This window comes from Notechis scutatus, chromosome 3, assembly GCF_049901735.1.
Source record: "Notechis scutatus isolate UNSWTSFEM ecotype Mainland chromosome 3, rNotScu1.2, whole genome shotgun sequence".
NCBI lineage: Eukaryota > Metazoa > Chordata > Lepidosauria > Squamata > Elapidae > Notechis > Notechis scutatus.
Window position 1 is genome coordinate 79,903,510 of NC_142011.1, and position 20,954 is coordinate 79,924,463.

The 20,954-nt window shown below is 36.6% G+C and overlaps 1 protein-coding gene across 2 annotated transcripts in view; it reads right to left on the minus strand.

Annotated features, from left to right (window-relative positions):
- SYDE2 (synapse defective Rho GTPase homolog 2) overlaps nucleotides 1-20,954 on the minus strand; it is a 50,623-nt gene that overhangs the window by 15,042 nt on the left and 14,627 nt on the right. For both annotated transcript variants that reach the window (XM_026674157.2, XM_026674159.2), the window contains exons 3-4: nucleotides 10,653-11,749; nucleotides 6,049-6,175 (exon numbers count right to left, since the gene is read on the minus strand). In XM_026674157.2, the coding sequence (XP_026529942.2) occupies nucleotides 6,049-6,175; nucleotides 10,653-11,749 (1,224 nt within the window). The remainder of the gene's footprint in view (nucleotides 1-6,048; nucleotides 6,176-10,652; nucleotides 11,750-20,954) is intronic.

A 20,954-nucleotide genomic window follows, 5' to 3' on the forward strand; every position in this document is an offset into this window, starting at 1 on the left:
CTCTCCAACACTCCCCACCACCATCTTGGGCAAAGCAACACAATCTGTCCCAAAGGTGCTTTTTCAAGAGGCAACTGGACTTTCTAGTTTTTCTTTGAAGAAGTTTTGCTTCTCATCCAACAAGCTTCTTTAGCTCTGATTAGATGGTGGGGAATGGAAGGATTTATACTCCTTGCAGACAGCTGGTCATTTGCATTATTTTAGCAAGTCATGAAAACCACCTGGAGGTTTATCTGTGTCATGAGGGTCACCTGATTGCTGCAAATGGGTGTGGAGCCTTCTTGGAACTGTTGAAAGGACTGTGTTGTAGATTGGAGATAGATGATGTCATACCCCTCCCCCTCTGTGAAGAGAAGACTGCTCAATTTTGACATAGATGGTCTCTTTGACCCCTTTCATACCAGTGGTTCTCTCTGTCCAAAATGTGGACTTTGCTGTCTTCAAAAGAATGGCCTGTGTCTTTTAAATGCAGGTGGACTTCTAAATCTAGTCCTGATGTATTTGTTCTTCTATGTTGTGCCATCTGCTTATGAAGTGGTTGTTTTGTTTCCCCAATGCACAGATGAATATGGTTTGCTGCATTGTACTGCATATATCACATTGTATAGATTTTGTCTGGGTGTTTTATCTTTGGGGTAGATAAGCTTCTACCTTAGTATATTCTTTGATTTGAAGTGTGCACATATATTATATTGGCTGAAGATCCTCCTGAGCTTTTCCAATATTCCTGCAACATACAGAATGACAATGTTATTTTGTTTATTGTTTTCTTCGTTATCTGTTATGGAGGAGCTCCTGTAGGGTCTTTTTTGAGATTTGATGAAGGCGCCACCATCCAGTAAAAGCTGAAGAAGATTCTTGGATGAGAAGCAAAACATCTTCAAAGAAAAACAAGAAAGTCCAGTTGCTTCTTGAAAAAGCACCTTTGAGACAACCATGATCTGGATGACTGAGAATCTCTATAGACAACACAATCTGTATACTTGTGCAGTTTAAACTACAACATCCTGTTTATTTCAGGAATCTCTCAAATCCCCTGCTACATTTTGGGCTACAAAATGTCAAGATACAAAAACAGATACGTCGTTTCGGGAACTATTAAAATCTAAACTCAGATTTTAATTGCTTTTCTCCCATTTTATTCATGCAAACCACTGAACATAAGCTGGGCCTTAATAAATCGTACTTTTCAATGCAGAATGAAAACAAAGAGCTGAAAGTAGGAAGCTGAGATACCAATTTAAGTATCTGGCAAATAAAGGCCTTGTTAATCCCCAAACCAAGACAGAAATACCACTGCTGAATTTTTCTTAACAAAGCAAGACTTGTTGTAAGACTCAGTGTGCCTACCACAAATCTTACCCTATGACCCAACTGTAATGTGAATGCTGTTAATTGAAGACTCTGTTAAGAAACAGAATTTTTAAGATTAAAGCAAGGGGCTCTATTTCTACTCTTCATAGAGCAGAGGGGGTCAGAAAGTTACTGGGACTACATTATTTCAGTGTCACCCTCAGAATCTTGCAGGTCAAACTGCTGTTTTTTGTCTAAATATTTCAAGTAAAGGTTGTCCACACATTGGCAATCAAAACCAGCCTTTCCTTCAACCTAAAGCTATGCAAATGGATTCAACTAACCTTCCTATAATCTCCCGACATACTATGATCCCAAAATTTAGATCAGAGGTGTCCAATCTTGGTAACTTTTAAGACCTGTGAACTTATACACCCAGAATGCTGGCTGGGGAATTTTGGAAGTTGAAGCCCATAAATCTTAAAGTTACCAAGGTTGGACACCTGTGGTTTTTTAGATGATCCCAGTTTAGGAAAGGCTTAAATCAACACCAGGATCAAATGCTTATAAATAACACTTCTGGGCTTTCAATGTAAGTTTAGGAGTAGGGGAACTAATCAAGAAATATTTTTGCTATCTTTCTTGTAAAGGAGCTGCTCTGCAGACAAAATATCTAAGTAAGAGGAAAGTGCTATGCATTTTTAAAAGTACTCAATAAGAAGGCACTTCTGGAATGTTCTTTCACTGAGCTCTGCAATCAAGTCACTTGGTCTTTCCTTTTCAAAACACTTTCTCTCACTTCATTCCTCTATGAAACAAATTGTCAGCCCTCTGACCCTACACTGTCTCCTTTCAGAGACCTTTAAAAGAGGGCAGTTATTTTTATGGATTGGCATCTCCTGATAGCTTCATTTTTCTTGTTCCAACCATCGCTGGCACAGAATATAAGCAGTAACAAGAGAAAACACATACTTCTCCAATCCACCTCATTAATTTCTCATTTTTCTAACCCACTGAACTGTCAACTATAGGGTATACTTTACTACAAGAGAGTTCACATGGCTGGAAGCAGACACGATGCAGAAATATCAGAAATCAGCCAGCTGCTAAATTTGCTAAGGCACATTATTCTGAATGATGTGTGCATTCACTGTAAGTCAGTGCCAGCCACAGAAACATTTCTGAGTCAAGGTTTAGTAATTAAATGTGCATTTTCTGAGCAACAGAATAGTTCTTCAAAAGAACAAGAAAAGAAAGCTTTGAGACACAGACTTGAACAAGTGATCTTCCATCATATTTGACTTTAAAAGGAAAACACTAAGTGGTTTTTCACCAAAGAGGAATTTTGGCCAATTACTTGTATCAATGCCTATTACTTTATTAGAGATGTGCAAATCTCTTAACAAGGTGCTTCTCTTTCAATAAAGAGCTCTTTGAAAGACCTTCCTCAATATCCAGAAGCCACTGCTTCATCTGATTCAAAACTCTCCTAGGATAGCAAACAAAACAAAAATCTAATACTTTACTCCAGCCTAACTTTTGCAAACTTTTACTGACATGTCCATTTTCCAACAGTGCTCATTTTAATTAGATCAGCAGAGATATTTTCCTCTTTACTCGCCCAAGTCAGAGACATAGTCTAAGAACAGGATTTATACTTCAGTGTCACCTGCAGCTTTGAAATTGGGAAAAATCTTATTCCTTGGCATTGTCAGCAAAGAGCAGAATTCCACTTGCTATGACAAATAAATAATCAAATCAACTCATTCCAACAGGTGCTGTTTGGGGAACTAAGATCAATGATGACAGAGAGTTACCTTTTTAAACTTGAAAGCTGAAAACTATCCCTGCGTTGCTATATGCCCCAAATAAATTTTAAGTAATGGACTTTGAAGATTTACAAGACAAGATTAACAATTCAGTAGTCTGATAGATTAACAAGCACTTTAATGTGTGTGGCAGACAGAAAACGTGCTATTTCTACTCATTCTCAGCTACAAAGTCCTATTTTACTATAGGGATAGGAAACCATCTGCACAGACTATTGACTTCTGAGAACTGCAGGGACCTTTTGATATCACTGGACTGGGCCATATGTTTTAATGTTGTGGTTTCAAAGCACAAAAATAACTGAATTTAACTTCACAGAGTACATGATGACCATTAGACTACAGGGTTTTTAAAAAAAGTTTATATATCAAGAGTTGTTATCTCCTTGTCTAATAACTCTGTCATGTAATTCATGTTCAGAGGTGAATAACAGAGGCAAAGGACATGCAAGGAGTGTGTTCTATTCCTCAGAAGTGTTGTGTGTAAACTTCCCACAATAATTGGCTGGTCACTGATGAAAATAGGATACTAGCTCTAAGAATGAATCCTTGTTCTAAGACAGTAAATCTCTTTATGGAGAACCCTACAATTCAGAATTCTGTGCACATAAATAAAAGCAGCTGTGACTGCTAAAAAAAAACGAAGAAAGATGACAAGAGACTTTCTAATTCCAAAATAGCTGTAATTTAAACAATGTTGCTTGAAACTGTCCATCCCCACAGGAAATTCCACTCTGGAGACCTTCTTGTCATCCAAGAAGTGTAAAACAGGAATTTTCCTTAAAAAGGAAGTTATGAACATTTTATTCAACTGTGCCACAATGTAAAAAAACAGAGAAAATTTAGCAGTTGATTCAAGATAGTATCCCATATTTTTATTATAATTTCATTGTGATTTTATATATTTATGGTTTCAGTTTAATGTTGTAAGCCAACCATAGCCACCTTGTGGTGATGTGGGGGGCAAACAAATTTAATATATAATGTTAATATATGTATAACATTTCCTTTCTTCACCCAAGGTTCTGACCTTGGATTGCTTAAAGCGTGCATGGTAGACAAAGCTAGAGAAGAGAAAAGATGGTTACTTTAGGGCTTCAGATGTGTCTGTTTCCTTCTCCCCATTTTCCTTTCCCCAGTTCCAAACTGAATATTGTCTGAGGGTGGCAGCTGAACATGTAGGTTTCTTCAAAAAATAAATAAATTGTAACTAGGAAATGAATTTGCTCTAGTGAACAAATAAACCATTTGTTCCATTTTCTTCCATTCTCTTCTGTTGAAACCAATGCAAGCTTTGTATAAATCCAAATTATTATTATTTTTGTCAAGAAGTTCTTGGAGCTATGAATCCATGTAATAATGGAAAAGCTTTTGAGAACTTCTTTTACATCTGGCAATAAGGATGGAATTTATTATTTTCCTGAGATAATTAACATATCAGCTATGTGCACACTGAAAAATAATACGTTTGTATTATCTACTGTCTTATAAATAAGAAGAGTAAAATGTAAATAATCCTATTCCATATTATGCCCCAAACAGCTTTCCTGCCCTTTGCAATAGGTTTGCAGGAGTCTTTCTTAAATATTTATTGTGCTTGAGTCTGTGCAGCTATGTTTGTTTCAAAAGAAAAGTGTACATTCTTGGTTTCTTATGGGAGAAAGTTAATTATTTCTTTTATTTGAAATGTTTGGACTGTTGAATGCTGTTGCTTACGTATCTCAAAAATATTCAAGAGATGTTAGAGAGTTCATAGGTGTCCAGAGATTCAAAAGGCCTTGGTGGTAGAAACATCTAAATAGAATTTTGCCTCCAAAAAGTAAGGACCAAGTTTGCACAATACAAATCAAAAGTGATTTTGTACAGGCAAGAAACAGGTGGAGGATCTGCACCCTTAAGGAGAGAATTCTAACTAACAACATTTTGTTACACATTCTAAAGTGTCACCCCCAGTATAGATGAATAGATTACAAGCTATAACTAAAAATCGGGAAGAAGAGAGAATATACAGGGACTGAGATGGGGACAGCTGTTAGTTGATCAACCACTTCCAGTGTGAAATTCCCCCATCAAGGCCCCAAGCCAACTGGCAGAGCTAGGTCTCCAGGCTTTTATGGAAAATCAGGAGGGTGGATGCCAATCTAACCTCAGGGGGCTAGATGCTCCAAAAGAACCACAGCAGAGGCGGCTTTTGTTCTGGATCCCGCCAGCCAAAATTCTTTGATTGACAGGATCCACAGCATATATCTATGCTAAGCTATGTTCAGACAAGTTTCCCATCAGTGTACTGGGGTTGGCAATTGAAATCAGATGGCTCATTAGTTCATGCCTTTAGGATTTCTGCTTTCATTGAACTATGAACAAAGCCTACTTTCTTCATTAAAAATGGGTATCAAAAGACTCTTACAGCTGATTTAGTCTCTATACCAAGACTTGATAGCTATTAAATAGTAATTGTTAAACATTTTTTTTAAATTAAGCTGTGAATATACTGACTGTAGATACAATAAAGAACTTTCCTTGGTTTCTTCAATGTGCCCATGCTTAGGTTCCATTCATACATATTGACTACAATCTAGAACAGCATTTTTCAACCTTGGCAAGTTTAAGACATGAACAGACGTCAACTTCCAGAATTCTCCAACCAGCACTCATCTGGAAGCAAAATTATTCCAGAATCCAGAACAAATTTAATCTAGATCAAAACTGACAATATTGTTCTTACAAAATACCCTCAACTTATGTTTAGTGACAAAGTTTCCATAGTGGACAGATGTCAGTTCAAAAGGCTCAATTTTAGGACATTCTTTGTTAAAAACTTTTTTTTAATATTTACGTATACAATACACTGCACAATAAAACTCCAATGACATTCTAAGCATTTATTTATCTTTCTAGAAAAAATATAAAAAAGCAAATTTGTTACCTGTTATCACATTTATATCTGGGTACTGAGTTTCACATAGAGTAACTGCTTTGCTATTCTTCTCAAATGCCTCACGGAGTTCTTTTTTCACAGCTGCCGACCCACATAAACGGTAGAGCCCTACAACCTAGAAATAAAATATAAACCATATACAGCAACCTCATTTAGTTTAATGAGTACTAAAATATAAATCAAATATTCAACAGAAATCCAATTTTAAATATACTCAATATACCAAGATGGCCATAAAAGACTCTAAAAGGACTGGAAGGAAACTCTGTATGAAATAAAATCTTTATCAGAAAAAAGCAAGATTATCCATGTTGCATTAAGTATATCGACTGTGTTAGAGAGGAAATAGCTATTTTAATTGTAATGAATACAGTGGTATAATAGGACCAGGGAGACCAAAGTCCATCTATATTCAGCCAGAAAAGCTTACAGTTTATAAGCTTACACAGGGACTTTACATTCAGTCCTAGTCATCAAACTGATGGATTAGGTCCATCTTATCTTCAGCATTGTCTAACATAGTAGAGTCTACCTGCCTACTCAATTAGTATCCTTTCCCAAGAAGTCAAGGGAAACTATCACAGAGGGTTTTCTCAGACATAAACACTCACTATGAATCAGTGCCTTTAAAAAGTAACTGGATTTAGTTGGTTTTTTTCTTGAAAATGTTTTGCTTCTTATGCAAGAAGCTTCTTCAGTTCTCAGTTCAGTTCTTCAGAACTCAAGAAGCTTCTTGGATGAGTAGCAAAACATTTTCAAGGGAAAAAAAACCAAGAAGGCCTATTTGCCTTTTGATGACTTTGATGATTGAGGATCTCCATAAATACTCAATTTGAAATACAGTAGCCTGTATCCTGAAATGAGGATGGACCCTTTTCCTATTTAAAGAGTTGTCTGCCCTGAGTGTGAGCTGTAAAATATGATTTATAGGTCAGGGTGTTGTGGGACCAAGATATTACTGGGTTGTTTAATAACTGAGGTTAAATAAACCATTGGTTACCAAAAACTGTACACCCAGTTTTTATCCCCTCAATGCAGCACACCTGATGTAGTTATTTTTACAGGGAGAAAATGGAAAAGGGAACACTGTACCATTTTCTTTTTAATAATAAATTATTTATATTAATTAAATTATGGTGACACATTTATTACAATTTGAACATACAAAGATGTTTTGTCTGTTTTTATAGAAGCAAATATTTTTCTTCTGACGTGAGTCTCAAGGAATCATGTGCAGGCAATTTGCTAGCAGTAAAATTTATTTAAAAGGCTCTTCTGATTAGGAACCCTTCTGATTAAGAATATACACCGCTCAAAAAAATGAAGGGAACACTTAAAACAACACAATGTAACTCCAAGTCAATCACACTTCTGTGAAATCAAATTGTCCACTTAGGTAGCAACACTGATTGACAATCAATTTCACATGCTGTTGTGCAAATGGAATAGACAACAGGTGGAAAGCATAGGCAGTTAGCAAGACATCCCCAATAAAGGAGTGGTTCTGCAGGTGGTGACCACAGACCACTTCTCAGTTCCTATGCTTTCTGGCTGATGGTTTGGTCACTTTTGAAAGCTGGTGGTGCTTTCACTCTAGTGGTAGCATGAGACGGAATCTACAACCCACACAAGTCGCTCAGGTAGTGCAGCTCATCCAGGATGGTACATCAATGCAAGCTGTGGCAAGAAGGTTTGCTATGTCTGTCAGCGTAGTGTCCAGAGCATGGAGGCGCTACCAGGAGACAGGCCAGTACATCAGGAGACATGGAGGAAGCCGTAGGAGTGCAACAACCCAGCATCAGGACCGCTACCTCCACCTTTGTGCAAGGAGGGACAGGAGAAGCACTGCCAGAGCCCTGCAAAATGACCTCCAGCGGGCCACAAATGTGCATGTGGCTGCTCAAACAGTCAGAAACAGACTCCATGAGGGTGGTATGAGGGTCCGACGTCCACAGGTGGGGGTTGTGCTTACAGCCCAACACCGTGCAGGACGTTTGGCATTTGCCAGAGAACACCAAGATTGGCAACTTCGCCACTGGTGCCCTGTGCTCTTCACAGATGAACGGAGCTTCACACTGAGCACATGTGACAGACGTGACAGGGTCTGGAGACACCATGGAGAACGTTCTGCTGCCTTCAACATCCTCCAGCATGACCGGTTTGGCAGTGGGTCAGTAATGGTGTGGGGTGCCCTTTCTTTAGGGGGCCTCACAGCCCTCCATGTGCTTGCCAGAGGTAGCCTGACTGCCATTAGGTACCAAGATGAGATCCTCAGACCCCTTGTAAGACCATATGCTGGTGCAGTTGGCCCTGGGTTCCTCCTAATGCACAACAATGCTAGACCTCATGTGGCTGGAGCGTGTCAGCAGTTCCTGCAAGGCGAAGGCATTGATGCTATGGACTGGCCCGCCCGTTCCCCAGACCTGAATCCAATTGAGCACATCTGGGACATCATGTCTCGCTCCATCCACCAACGCCATGTTGCACTAGGCTGTCCAGGAGTTGGGGGATGCTTTAGTCCAGGTATGGGAGGAGATCCCTCAGGAGACCATCCGCCACCTCATCAGGAGCATGCCCAGGCATTATAGGGAGGTCATACAGGCACACGGAGGCCACACACACTACTGAGCCTCATTTTGACTTGTTTTAAGGACATTACATCAAAGTTGGATCAGCCTGTAGTGTTTTTTTTCCACTTTAATTTTGAGTGTAACTCCAAATCCAGACCTCCATGGGTTGCTAAATTTGATTTCCATTGATAATTTTTGTGTGATTTTGTTGTCAGCACATTCAACTATGTAATGAACGAAGTATTTAATAAGAATATTTCACTCATTCAGATCTAGGATGTCTTTTTTGTGTTCCCTTTATTTTTTTTGAGCAGTGTATATGCTTTAAGGAATGGATCAACATAATTTCTGCACAATTTTTTTAAAAAAATCTAAATCATACCATGAGAGATTGCTTCTTTCCTAGCAAAAGTAGAAGTAATCTCTTAAGAGTTTTTTCAAAAGGCAATTCCATTACAGCTAACATAAAAGGGAAAAAAGTTATAGCAAGAAAGTTGTATTGTCTTAGCATTTTTAATGGAAGCTGAATAGAAATTTAACTAATAACAATAGCACCTCATATACAAACTATGTGTAACACTCACTCTTTTAGATGCATCATTATTACAAATGAATATTATTTCAGTTGTAGGATGAAGCATTGTTACTGCACGATGTAATGTACAGTAAGTGAGTGTGACACTGACTGAATATATCTGTTTTTTAATCCAAATATTTCTCATATAAATACATCCTCTTACAGTGATAGAGTCTAAGCCAGAACTAAATGTTTACATGCTACTTGAAATTCAGGATTACATTTTCTCTAACAAATGAAGAAGTTGGATAAACAATTCTTTTATAATATAAACTAAAACAGTATAAAAAAGCTTTAGTCATCAACATTAAATACCAAAGAGTATTATGGTACTTTAAATACTAACTCATTTATTACATTTTTCTCCAGAACCCAGTCCACAAAAGCTTCAACTGCAATATATTTACTAGTCTTTTGTTCTTTTTTCAATCACCTTTTGGAAATTTCTAGATTAATGGTCTTTAAAAGCACTAAATTCTTGTGGGCAAAGGGTACAAGGAAAAGCACATTTAAAATCTGGCTGCCTTTAAAACCCGAGATCTGAAAGGCTTAAACATAAGGCATTTAGCTTTCCCATAATAGGAAATCTTGCTCTCAATGCAAAAAGATTTCCAGTGATACCCATTTACTGAATACTGGGGTGAGATTTGTGAGTGTTCCTAAAACTCTGTTACCCATTTATATTTTAATCCCCAGATGTACATATTCTGCATATATCTTTATATCTAAGGCTGCCCTGGAGCATCTTCTTAATCCTGTCAAACATCCACACTGGGATTCTAAAGGCATGATGACTACCTGTTTTACTGAAAAATAAATTCCCTACAGCTCATGCCAAGCATTTTTATAGCCATGTTAGACATCTTTTAAAAATCAGTTGGCTTCCCATGAATTTCAGGAAGGCAGAAAGAAATCATTCTAATCGGCTTCATGATTTCTGAGCTTTTGAGATGGGGGAAAAATCAGAGATTTGTTGCATGAAGTGAAAGTAAATAATCCTATTATTACTGAATGATGCAACAGTCTGCTATGATACTAACAACATCTGTAGGGCAATGCCTACTATTCCTACAGAAGCAACATATAAAGTTACCTTACAAGAAAAACTCTCTACTCTCAGTTTTGTTTAATTACAATTTCCGAATCCTATATCCTGTTTGAGATTTTTCTGACTGTATAAATACAAATGCCATTATTATATTAGAGCAGGGCTGTCAAACTCATCGCCCACGAGCCGGATGCGTCATGTTCTGGGCAGTTTAGCGAAGGGGGATAGCTATCCAAATGAAGAAGATCAAGGACTACAGAATGTTGTATTCTTTGGATTTATATATATATAAGGAGGGAGGGAGGGAGAGGGAGAGAGGGAGAGAGGGAGAGAGAGAGAGAGAGAGAGAGAGAGAGAGAGAGAGACCGCGCGCAATGACAAAACTTTACTTCTTTACCTGGCAACCTCTTTTTTCAATATCCGTAATGCACTTTTTCATCAAGAGAGGGACCATCAAACCTTCATTTTCCTTCTCAACAACTTTCCGAGCATCAACTCCAAAGAGTATTGGTTCTCGCTCTCCATCTGTTCCACAAAAAGAATTCTCCCACTGTTCCAGAAGAGTTAGCTTGACATAGATAAGACCTCTAGGCTCCAGTTTTACTGCCAACTGATGAGTCTTCGTCACACGAAAAAGAGCAGGAAGAACTACCGTACCATGGCAGCAGACCCGGTTTTTCCTTGGCATGGGCTCCCAGCTAAAAACCACTAATTTTAGATGCTGAGCATTTTCTATCTCTATGTTGAAAGTGTGATCCATGTCCAAAAATGTTGTTCTGCAAGTCAGCAAAGCGGTCCTTGCTTTATTTACCGAATCTACCTGAATTGCACAGAAGACATCTTTTGAGTCCATCCGTGGTGGTTTCAGGTCCTCTGCACCATAGAAGTGAATGCTCATGAGTCCAGATATGTACTGGGAACATTTGGGTTGGTCAACAAAAGTGTAGTGTCGAAAAGCATCAATGTCTATTTCTGATTTATTACCCAGGTTACCTGCAAATACTTCCTTTCCTTTCCCAACCCTGCTTTCAGCTGCGTATTTCCCTGATTTTGCTATAAGCTCAGGAGAGTCTCCATCGCTGAGGTAGCCCCCTTTGCTGGAGGATTTGGAAGTCCCCCTGTTTTTCTTTTTGTAGCTGTGTTGAGACGATACACTGCTATCAAGATGATACCGGCTTATAACATTCCTGCTAGCAGCTGCTGTTACATTTCCAGAAGAAGCTAACGGTGCATGGCCTACCTCCTGGCAATTATTTTTAAGCAACAAAGAATTGTCTGAGCTATTATGGCTTGAATTTCCTTTGACACTGAGCTTCCTGCTGAGTTCAGGCAATTTTTTCATCTTCATGGAAAGTTTCCGGACTGTTCTTGGGGATTTTATTTTATCAGGGAAAGGCCAGTTTATCGAACCACCTTTTTTCAATGGGCTTGGGCTTGGAGGAGAATATTCTGCTGTTCCTGTCTCTGCCTTGTTTGCAGACATGATTCCAGGACCTTTGAAAAAAGAAAAGAAAGAGACAATTTAAAAAAAGAAACGTTGGAAATAAAAGAACGACTTCTTCGTCGTGATCTGAAAAATGTCTGTCTAGAAAGATGCTGAGCATCATCTACATCAGAGTTCCCCAACCTTTCTGATTTTGCGGACTGGGCGGGCGGCGAGAGAGAGTAGGGTTCCACGCGTGCGGCGGGCATGTGCACACAGCTCCATTTGTGCTTGCCCACCACTCAAACAAGTAGGGATGCACGTGCTTGCCCACCACCTCTGCGGCCCAGTTCCGAAGGGCTCAAGTCCCTGTAGTCTGGGGGTTGGGGATCCCCGAGCTACATTATTCCCATAAATACCCTTTCCTGTGTGCCAGAACAACCAAGGCTATGCGTCCCCCTTTCCTTAAAAAAGACAAAGAAGGCAGATGCTACCTAGGAATCACTGACCCATCCCACTGCTGAAGGATCATTCTGCTTGTTTTGTTGTCTTGTATATGTTAAATTGATGTCTTTCAAAAGAGAAACTGAATGCGGCAGTTTTGTTTCATCATCTCTTCTGAAAATAAAATTCTATGTTTTGCCTACATTCTGGAAAAAATTGGAAAACAAAAGAAACAACTTTGCTTTAGGGCTACTGTGCATTTCAAAGGCAGTCTATTTCACAGTGATTTGATTTTTTATGTTGTTTTTTTCTTTGCCAAACAAACATATATGCCTCTTCTCATTATAGCAGAGTGAACTTACAATATATTTGGAATCAATTCTCCACAAAGTTCCAACATCACTTATCTCTTAAAATCCACTAATAAATCCTTTCTTACACAATGTTTTTTCCATTTATCAAAGAAATCTGAATATCATAAAGAACCAACAAAATAACTTAACATTAGATTCATAATTAGTTATTTGCTTATTCAAAATATTTTGTAAAAAAAAAACCAGTTTAATAGGAGGAAATTAAAAAAAAAAGTAAAACTGAATACAGCATACAATAGTAGCAATTGATACACCATAGTTTTTCATAGTGAAAAATGAGCCTCAAACTTTTGTTCATAGCTCTTACCTCACGGAAGTAGAAGGCTCACCTAAAGATCTTGACATAATAATCATGTTTACTACCCAATAAATCTTTATCTAATTCTACTAGAAATATTCAAATAACACTATTGTATTCCAAATCCAGCAATATCGTACAGTATACCAAAATGTTAAAAACAGATGTTCAGTACAGACTGTCAACTGTCATTTAATATAATTGGGTGGAGCAGTCTACCTCCTAGTATCCCTTGTGAGATAACAGGACATCACTAGATCGCGCTGCCAGAATATGAAGGAGGAAAATGCTGACTTTCAGCCATGCAGTTTTTCTTTTTCTTTTTGTAAAAATTTTATTTGGGTTTTCACAAAACATAATACAAGTAAAATTTCTTTTTTTGAGAATAGCATGGTCCCGGTTATCACTTCTCCATACAGACACAAACTCAATTTCATATTCGCCTTTTGTGTTCTATTCCATATCTCATTACTATTTTAACATTTTCTCAATAATGTTTCCCTTCCCTTAGTTTTCTCATCCTTGCTTTTAATTATCTCATTCCTTTCTAAATTCAGTTATATATATCTTTTCCTAAGTTTCAATATCTTTCTAATCATTGTATTTATACTTTTGTCTGTCCTGATTCAATTTCATATTTTCTTTTCTCATTAAACAAAATTTTCCCCTGTAGTTACTGATTGGAGTATGACACTTTTGTATCTTTTAATTTTTGTCCATTCAACTCTTATTTAAACTTCAATTTATGCCTTTACAATTATAACATTCGGTATAATGCATAACTTCCAGTCAAGTTCTGCTTGGTACATTGGTACAAATACATTGGTACAAAGTTCTTAAAGAGAAGGTATATACATAACAATAATAAATAAAATACTTATTCTATTCCAATTCAGCTCTATCATTAATGTTAATTATAATCTTTAACATCTTTAACATTTCTTTTCAATAGGATATCATACTTCCTTAGGAACAGTTATATTTCCATATTTTTCTCATATTTCTTTCATATTCCTCTTCACTTAAATTTTTATAACACATTAGTAATAATTAAAGTGTTCCCTTTCTTTCCTAATTTCATTCTCTCATTCTTATTTCATTTATTTATTAACAAACATTCCATTACATTACAATGAGTATTTTATCTATAATTTTAATCACACTTGTTTCATATTTTCAAAGTACATTTCTATTTCTAATATAAGAATACTATCTTATGTACCCTTGCAGAATCCCCTTTTCAATTAAGTTTTCACCCATTATCTCTGTGTCTTCTAAATAGGCTTATACCTTTAATCTTTGTACATTTTCCATTTCTCTATATCCTGTTTCTGTCCTTTACAATTTCTTTTCCTTTCCCTCTTCCCCCTCTTCTTCTCCCTCCCCTTTTTGATCCCTTGTCTCTCTAATTCTGATTCACTCTTCTGTAATCCTCTCTTCTGTTTCTTCCTAATGTTGTAATTACTTTTCAAACTATTCTTTTTTTTTTGGTTGTTTTTCAGATCTTAAATTTTTCGCTCTCTTTCCCCCCTTTCCTTTCTTTTCCCCACACAGAATTACTTGATCATTGAAGATGGCTTCTTCTTTGTCCCGCCCTTCTTGTTCTACTAGCATTTCTTGTTGTTTCTCATAGTTCAGGATGTCCATTTCTAAAAATTGAAATGCGAAGCCAAAAAAACCTCTTCCTTCTTGTGCATCTTCTTTCTGTTTTTTAAGTTCCATTTTCAATTCTTCCAAGAGTGATACCATTTTAAAAACTTTTAAACAACCACACGATTAATTTTAGTCCTTTAGATCCATAACCAAAAATCCAAAAATCACCAAATGATCCAAGTAATCCCAAACTGTTTCTTCTTGCTTCTTTTTTCCCATTCTCTTCCTGTGGTTCTACAGTATTATCTTGTTACCAAGTTTCAGTTAGAATGTGTCTTTTAGGAATCTTGTTAGTTTCACTGTTAATTCCTTTCACTTCCAGGTGGTCTCCTCCATTTTTCCAGATCCCACCCTTTTGTTTTTTCCTTTTCTCTCCTCTCCTTCTTTTAAAAGTTTTTGAGAGTCCAGAAATCTTTATTACCCCTTTGACATTTTATTTTCAGCTTAAATGCCTGTTAATGTCAAAGTGGATTTTTGCTGGTTTCTTGCTTAAATCTCTTTGTTGTCAATATGGGGAAGGAAAGACAAAAAACCCAAATCCTTTCCCTTCCCTCTCTCATTCACCGCTTCAAAGTTTTCTTTGAGAACAATGATTCTTTATAATTCAAATTCCAGGGTACCTTATATTGATGCTTTTTCAGTTCGACCCAGTCAGCCAAAAACTTTCTCTTCTTATCTTCCTCCTGCACATTCTTTTCCAGTTGAGTTCTTCTTTGAGGTGGCCATTTCTGACCACTGCTGCAACCGCCTTCGGGAAAGGGAGTAATCGCCAGCTGGGGAGGAGAGATGCGGTTCTCCTTGACCCTGCTGGCAGTCTCCCCCCTCTTCACCACCTCTACGGGGTGCCTTAGCCCCAAAACCAGCCGACTTGGGGCACTCCAGTGGCGAGCATAAATCGAAACCGTGCACGATCACTGATTTCGATCTGTCACCGAAGAGGCTCAAACCGGAACTCCAACAATGCAGTTTTTCAAGTTGGTATTTTTATTTTGTTTCAGCAATGTAGGGATTTTGGAAAACTTTATGGAGACATTTTACCTCACACTACAAAATACAAAGTTATTTTTCTTGTAGAATTGGAAGACAGTATGATTAATTTATTCTTTAGTTTTTCCTCTAGCATCCTAAAGTATACTCAAAGGGACAAGAAATAATATCTGGAAAGCACAGATCCTAACCTAATCGATCATCCAATCGACCAGGATGGTCCTCCAGATAATCATTTGCTCATTTGTACTTATAAGCACTACAGAGAACACATTTACTCACTAAAAAGTAAAGCAAAAGTGCATCTGACCCTTAATTTAACTTTTCTTTCCCACCCAACAACCAACCAGGTCTGACTGCCTAGCTTAGACATTCAAATAAAAAATAACCAAACAAAATCTAAGCAAATGCTTATGAAAAGACTTATCAAATCTCCCTATCACTACTTAGATACCTATATTATGGTCTGGAGTTGCCTTATAGGAGAGCCGGGAAATGTAAGTATGAAATAAATAAACAAACAAACAAACAAACAAATAAATAAATAATTTTTGGGAAGCTGCTGATAGCAGGAGCACAGTTGCTTAGTGACCAAGTAGACTGTGTTTTTACAGCATTACACAAATCATTCCATTTCTTCTGCAGCCCACCCAATTAGAAACTGCAGCTCAAATAAATAGCACCTTATCCATATTCTACAGAACCCCTGTTATTTTCTTAAACAGGAGCTAAATAATTTTTTATTGACGGAAATTGACAATTAGGCTTTGTTTTTTAAAAAATGATGAAGCCGATTCTACTGCACAAAATATGTTTTCCAGAGCCTCAGTAAAAGTTCTTGTTTCATTCAACTGCTTTGCTTCTATTGAGGCTATTTCCTTACTTGGAATAGACTATTTCTAGCACACCCGCTGTGTTTTTCTGGCAACAGCTCATAAAAAATGTGGTATTTGATAAATCTGGACAAAGGCCTCTCTTGTACTGCAAATCACCTCAGTCTCACTAATGGGTTGCACTGAGGCATTCCATAGTAATCAGGGCAAAGTTTTAATTAATTCACATTAATCTTTCTCTGTCAGAAGCCTCTGGCAAAGGCTTAGAAAAGCAAGCCAAAATATAAAAAAAGCCTGAGAAGTCAATCTAACATTCCTGACATTTTATCTCGAACTTCCGGTGGCTTCATAAAGCCTTCTTATTCTTTCATTGTTGGAACAATAAATAATGTCAAAAAGACACTGGAACCTTTCTTGGCATTATAGCAACCATACATACACAAAGGGAACAGACAACTTTTTCAAATCCAATACAACTGTTATACCAACCGATAATTGTAAGTGACATTGTCATTATAGGCTGTCAGAAGTTTGTATTTCCAACTCTGTATTCCAATTATTTTTAAATCATACTAAAAGGAAAATTGGTGTTTTCTCCATTAGGTCATATGATCATTATTGATCAAGTCAGAAAATCTCCTTTCAGCATAAACAGTTTTGAACACAGTATATTAAAAATTATGCAACAGGTATGCTTGTTCCTTCTGTAGATACTATGATTTCACTTATTCAATAAAAATAAAAGAGCTATTTTTTAAAGCATTTGAATCCACCATAGCTTCTAAAGGCTAAAAGCATTTATGAACACTAATAATTCTATTTACATTAATCGCACAATGTAGAATTGTGAAATGGTTCAATATTTTTAGCACTGCTTTTTGCAATCATTCACATTTGTATTAGCATATATTTATTTATTAAATTTATACTCCATCATTTCACTGTTGAAATTTTTCTGGAAAAAGAAAACTATGAAAAGTCATTTGTCATAACTTATTACCAAGCAAAACCTAACCTGTCCAATGTATTGATCCTAAATCAGAAGTCTATATAAGTGATACGGTATCTTCTATCCGTCCGTCCATCCGTCCATCAATCCATCCATCTATCTGTGTCTGTCTGCAATGCTTCAGAATTTGTTCCAAAAAGATCAGTCTGCAACTCTTTAAGTAGCCATATTTTTCCCTGAAACATTCAGGAGTAAGTGTACAAGGCAGTTGTGCAAGCACCTGAAGCACCTCTTCCAACCTTTTACCATTATCCAAAATTCTGCACAGTCCTAATTTCAAGAGGTAACGGGAGCATTTTTATTTTTTTTTGCCTTTCAGGAACCTTCACCTCCAATCACCTAAATCATCACATGTGAACACTAGTTGTTCTATCTCCATGTGTGTCCACTTATATGCAATAGTTATGAGCTCTGGCAGTCTTCACTGTGAACAAGCAGCTCCTGGCAAGTTTTCAGTGAGGTAATGTGGCTGAAAATGTTTTCCATTATTTCAGAAGGCCAAAAGCTATATGTTTCTACACCTACTTTGAAAGCCTTAAGGACCATAGCTCTTGTGCAAAAAAAAGGAAACAGTATGATAAAAACTACAAGCAATATGGATTACTATACTTGAGGAAGTTCAATACAGATTCCAGTTAATTTCAGTCTCTCCCTCAAGTAAAAATAGTACCTGCTCTAAACATTGTCTCCAAAATTCTCACCATCAAGCACTATAGTTAAGATGGAAATAGCAATTGCAATGAAAAGACAAACTTATTTTGAGAAGCTTGCAATTGCCTATAAAAGGGTGTTTCCTCCTCCCAGGACAAGTAGAGTTTATGCTTTTTGATAAGAAAAAGCTGCTCCTTCGGTGTAGAATGCTTTCTAATGGCAAGGGGAGTGAGAAACTACTGCACTACGGAAAATAAAACAATAAATTATAAGGGACTTAGGAGTCTATAGCAATTTAAGCACCATGGGAATCTGGGAATGCAATTCCTGAAGCACTTCCGTGCCACGTAACTTAAGACTGTTTTTAGTAATCCTTCAAGAGGAACAGTTCTGGTGCCACATTTAGATATCCGCACAAAGTCACAGCACTGAAAGAGAAAACTGCACTGCTTTTTTTTTTTTTTTTTTTTTAGAAAAGAGGAGTCAGTAGGTCACCTTAGCATCCAGAACTTTGGAGGTGAAGTGGTAAAAGGGAGCAAGTGAAAGATGCATACGTTGCAAAGCATAGGCCTCTTTGGGAGTTGCTGTGTAACGCTGCAATGTTAGTAAAAAAACAACGGCAGAGCTTGCATCATGGTGTCACCATTGCGGCTTTTGTTATTTTGTCATTATTATAATTGGCTGTGGATGGGGCATAGGGCAAGAGAGAGATGGGGGGAGTGGAGTAGAGCAGTGTTTCTCAACCTTGGCCACTTTAAGATGTTAAAGTTGGCTGGGGAATTCTGGGAGTTGAAATCCACACATCTTAAAGTTGCCAAGATTAAGAAACACCAGAATAGAGTAAGTGGATAAAGCATGATGAAAACATTCATTGTTCTACAATATAGGTAGTCTCGTTTAGCAACTACAATTGGCACCAACAACTCTGTTATTAGCAAAGTGGTCACTAAGAAAAATCACAAATATGCTTATGAGTTTACTTCAGCTTTCCTTGGTTCTAAAGGCATAGAAAGGTGGCAAATTAGTCATATAGTTAAAAAAAGGAGTTATTTTTAAAGTTATCTTTTCATTAGTGTTATAACTGTAAACCAGCACATAAAGTGTAGATATTAGAATGATTCTTACTGTGCTTAAAACATCACTGTAGCAAAAGAATTATCAGTTCCACCGTCAATCCATATAAGCCTAACACATTTTGCTTACTCCTTCATTCCTATAATGTGAGCTTGTTTGGTCTACTGTCCTTTATGTAGTCATTTTGCCTAGATAAACTGTCATTTTCAGTTAAATTTAATTTTCATTAAAATTAATAGTAGATACCTTAACAGGATTAAATGAAATCTTCAGTATTCTTTAGCAATAAAGCCAATTACTTAACAGTAGGAAGTCTTATCAATTATTTCATTCAGAGATCCTCATTCAACAAAGCACACAAAACCCCAAGAGGCACTTAAAATAGCTTCATTAACTCTGTAAAGAGACGGTGTAGGATAAACTCATAAACAATGTCACCAGAGTTCATTATAGTCTCATAATCAAAACACTCAATAAAGCAATGACTTTTTTTGCCTGTGATATGAAAGTTCCTATTTAATTTTCTCTAGTAAAGGGGGGGATGTGTTATAAACCAAAAACTAAAAGGAGTGAAAAAAAATCACTGAATTACACTGCAGTATAAATGCATACAGTTTACAATATTCCAGTTAGTAAATAAAATCCATTATTAACATTTTAGCAACAGACATAAAAATAAGAATGTGCCAAGAAAAACATTAACAGTGCTGCTACAGCAAATGTAAACCTCCTTAATGTTAATCATCTCCCCTCAAACATACCAACCCTGAGACTACAGTGCTATGTTCATACATTAGGAGTAAAGTATTTCTGAGACTACTTCTGGGAAAGCAAACACACATACATACTGGACATATTTGTTTCCAGCTTATGAAGAAATATATATTATGGTTAAAAACATTGAGTTATTATATTATAACCTTTGTTGTTCCAAAGTATGACTAAAGATATACTGTAGTATCTCTAATGGAATTCAAAGATTAATTAAAAGACATTTCTTGCCAAACCAATGGATATAAAAACATAATTTGAGGATTGGTTTTCCCTTTCTATAAGAGGAGAGAGACATGTAAAAAATAAAACTTACAGATTGTTATGTGACTATAAAGAGGTGACATAAACATTTAGAATGAATGAGAGAAAACAGAAATATGATGCTCCCCAAAACTGGTTCAATCTTACCAAAGTTATAACTGATTTAAATAATTTACTGAAAGAGGTATTTTAGAATGAGAAGGATTCTTCTCTTCTGGATTCATTCAAGGTGCCCTATCTTTTCCCCATTCACGGAAACCATCCTGGCAGGCTGTGCATACAAGTGCATACACAGATACTTTGCTAGGGGAAAAAAATGAAGGGGTGATTCACTCATACGTATGAAGTTACCTTGAACAATTTCCAAAACAATCATATAAGCCTAGAAAAATAACTACTGTATATATGCATTCCAAAGCATCTTTGATGAAACATCTGCAGAGATATACTGTATGTTCAAGATTATATGAAGCATTCAGAAGTCTGCTAAAAAAAAATTTAATAAAAGGTTTTATTTTATCTTTCCACATTTCAATAACATCTTTTTTAGTGAACAGCATGATTCCAGGTTTTCACATTTCCATACAAACATTACCTTGATTACATATTCATCTTTCACATTTAGTTTCATATCTTATCATCACTTTACATATTTTCTATTAAATTTCTCAAATATTTTCCTCAAACTTATTTTATATATTTTCAATTCATTTCTTAACCTATTTCTTTTAACTTAAATAATTCTCATATCTTCATATTCATTGTGCTTTATACTTTTATCTGTCAGGTTTGCAATTTCATTGCATATTCTTATTTAATCATTTCAAAAATTCCATCTCAATTCAAACATTTCAAAAAAGTTTCCCCCACAATTAGAGTGTGCCATCCCATACCTTATATATCATTTGGTTAGTTCCT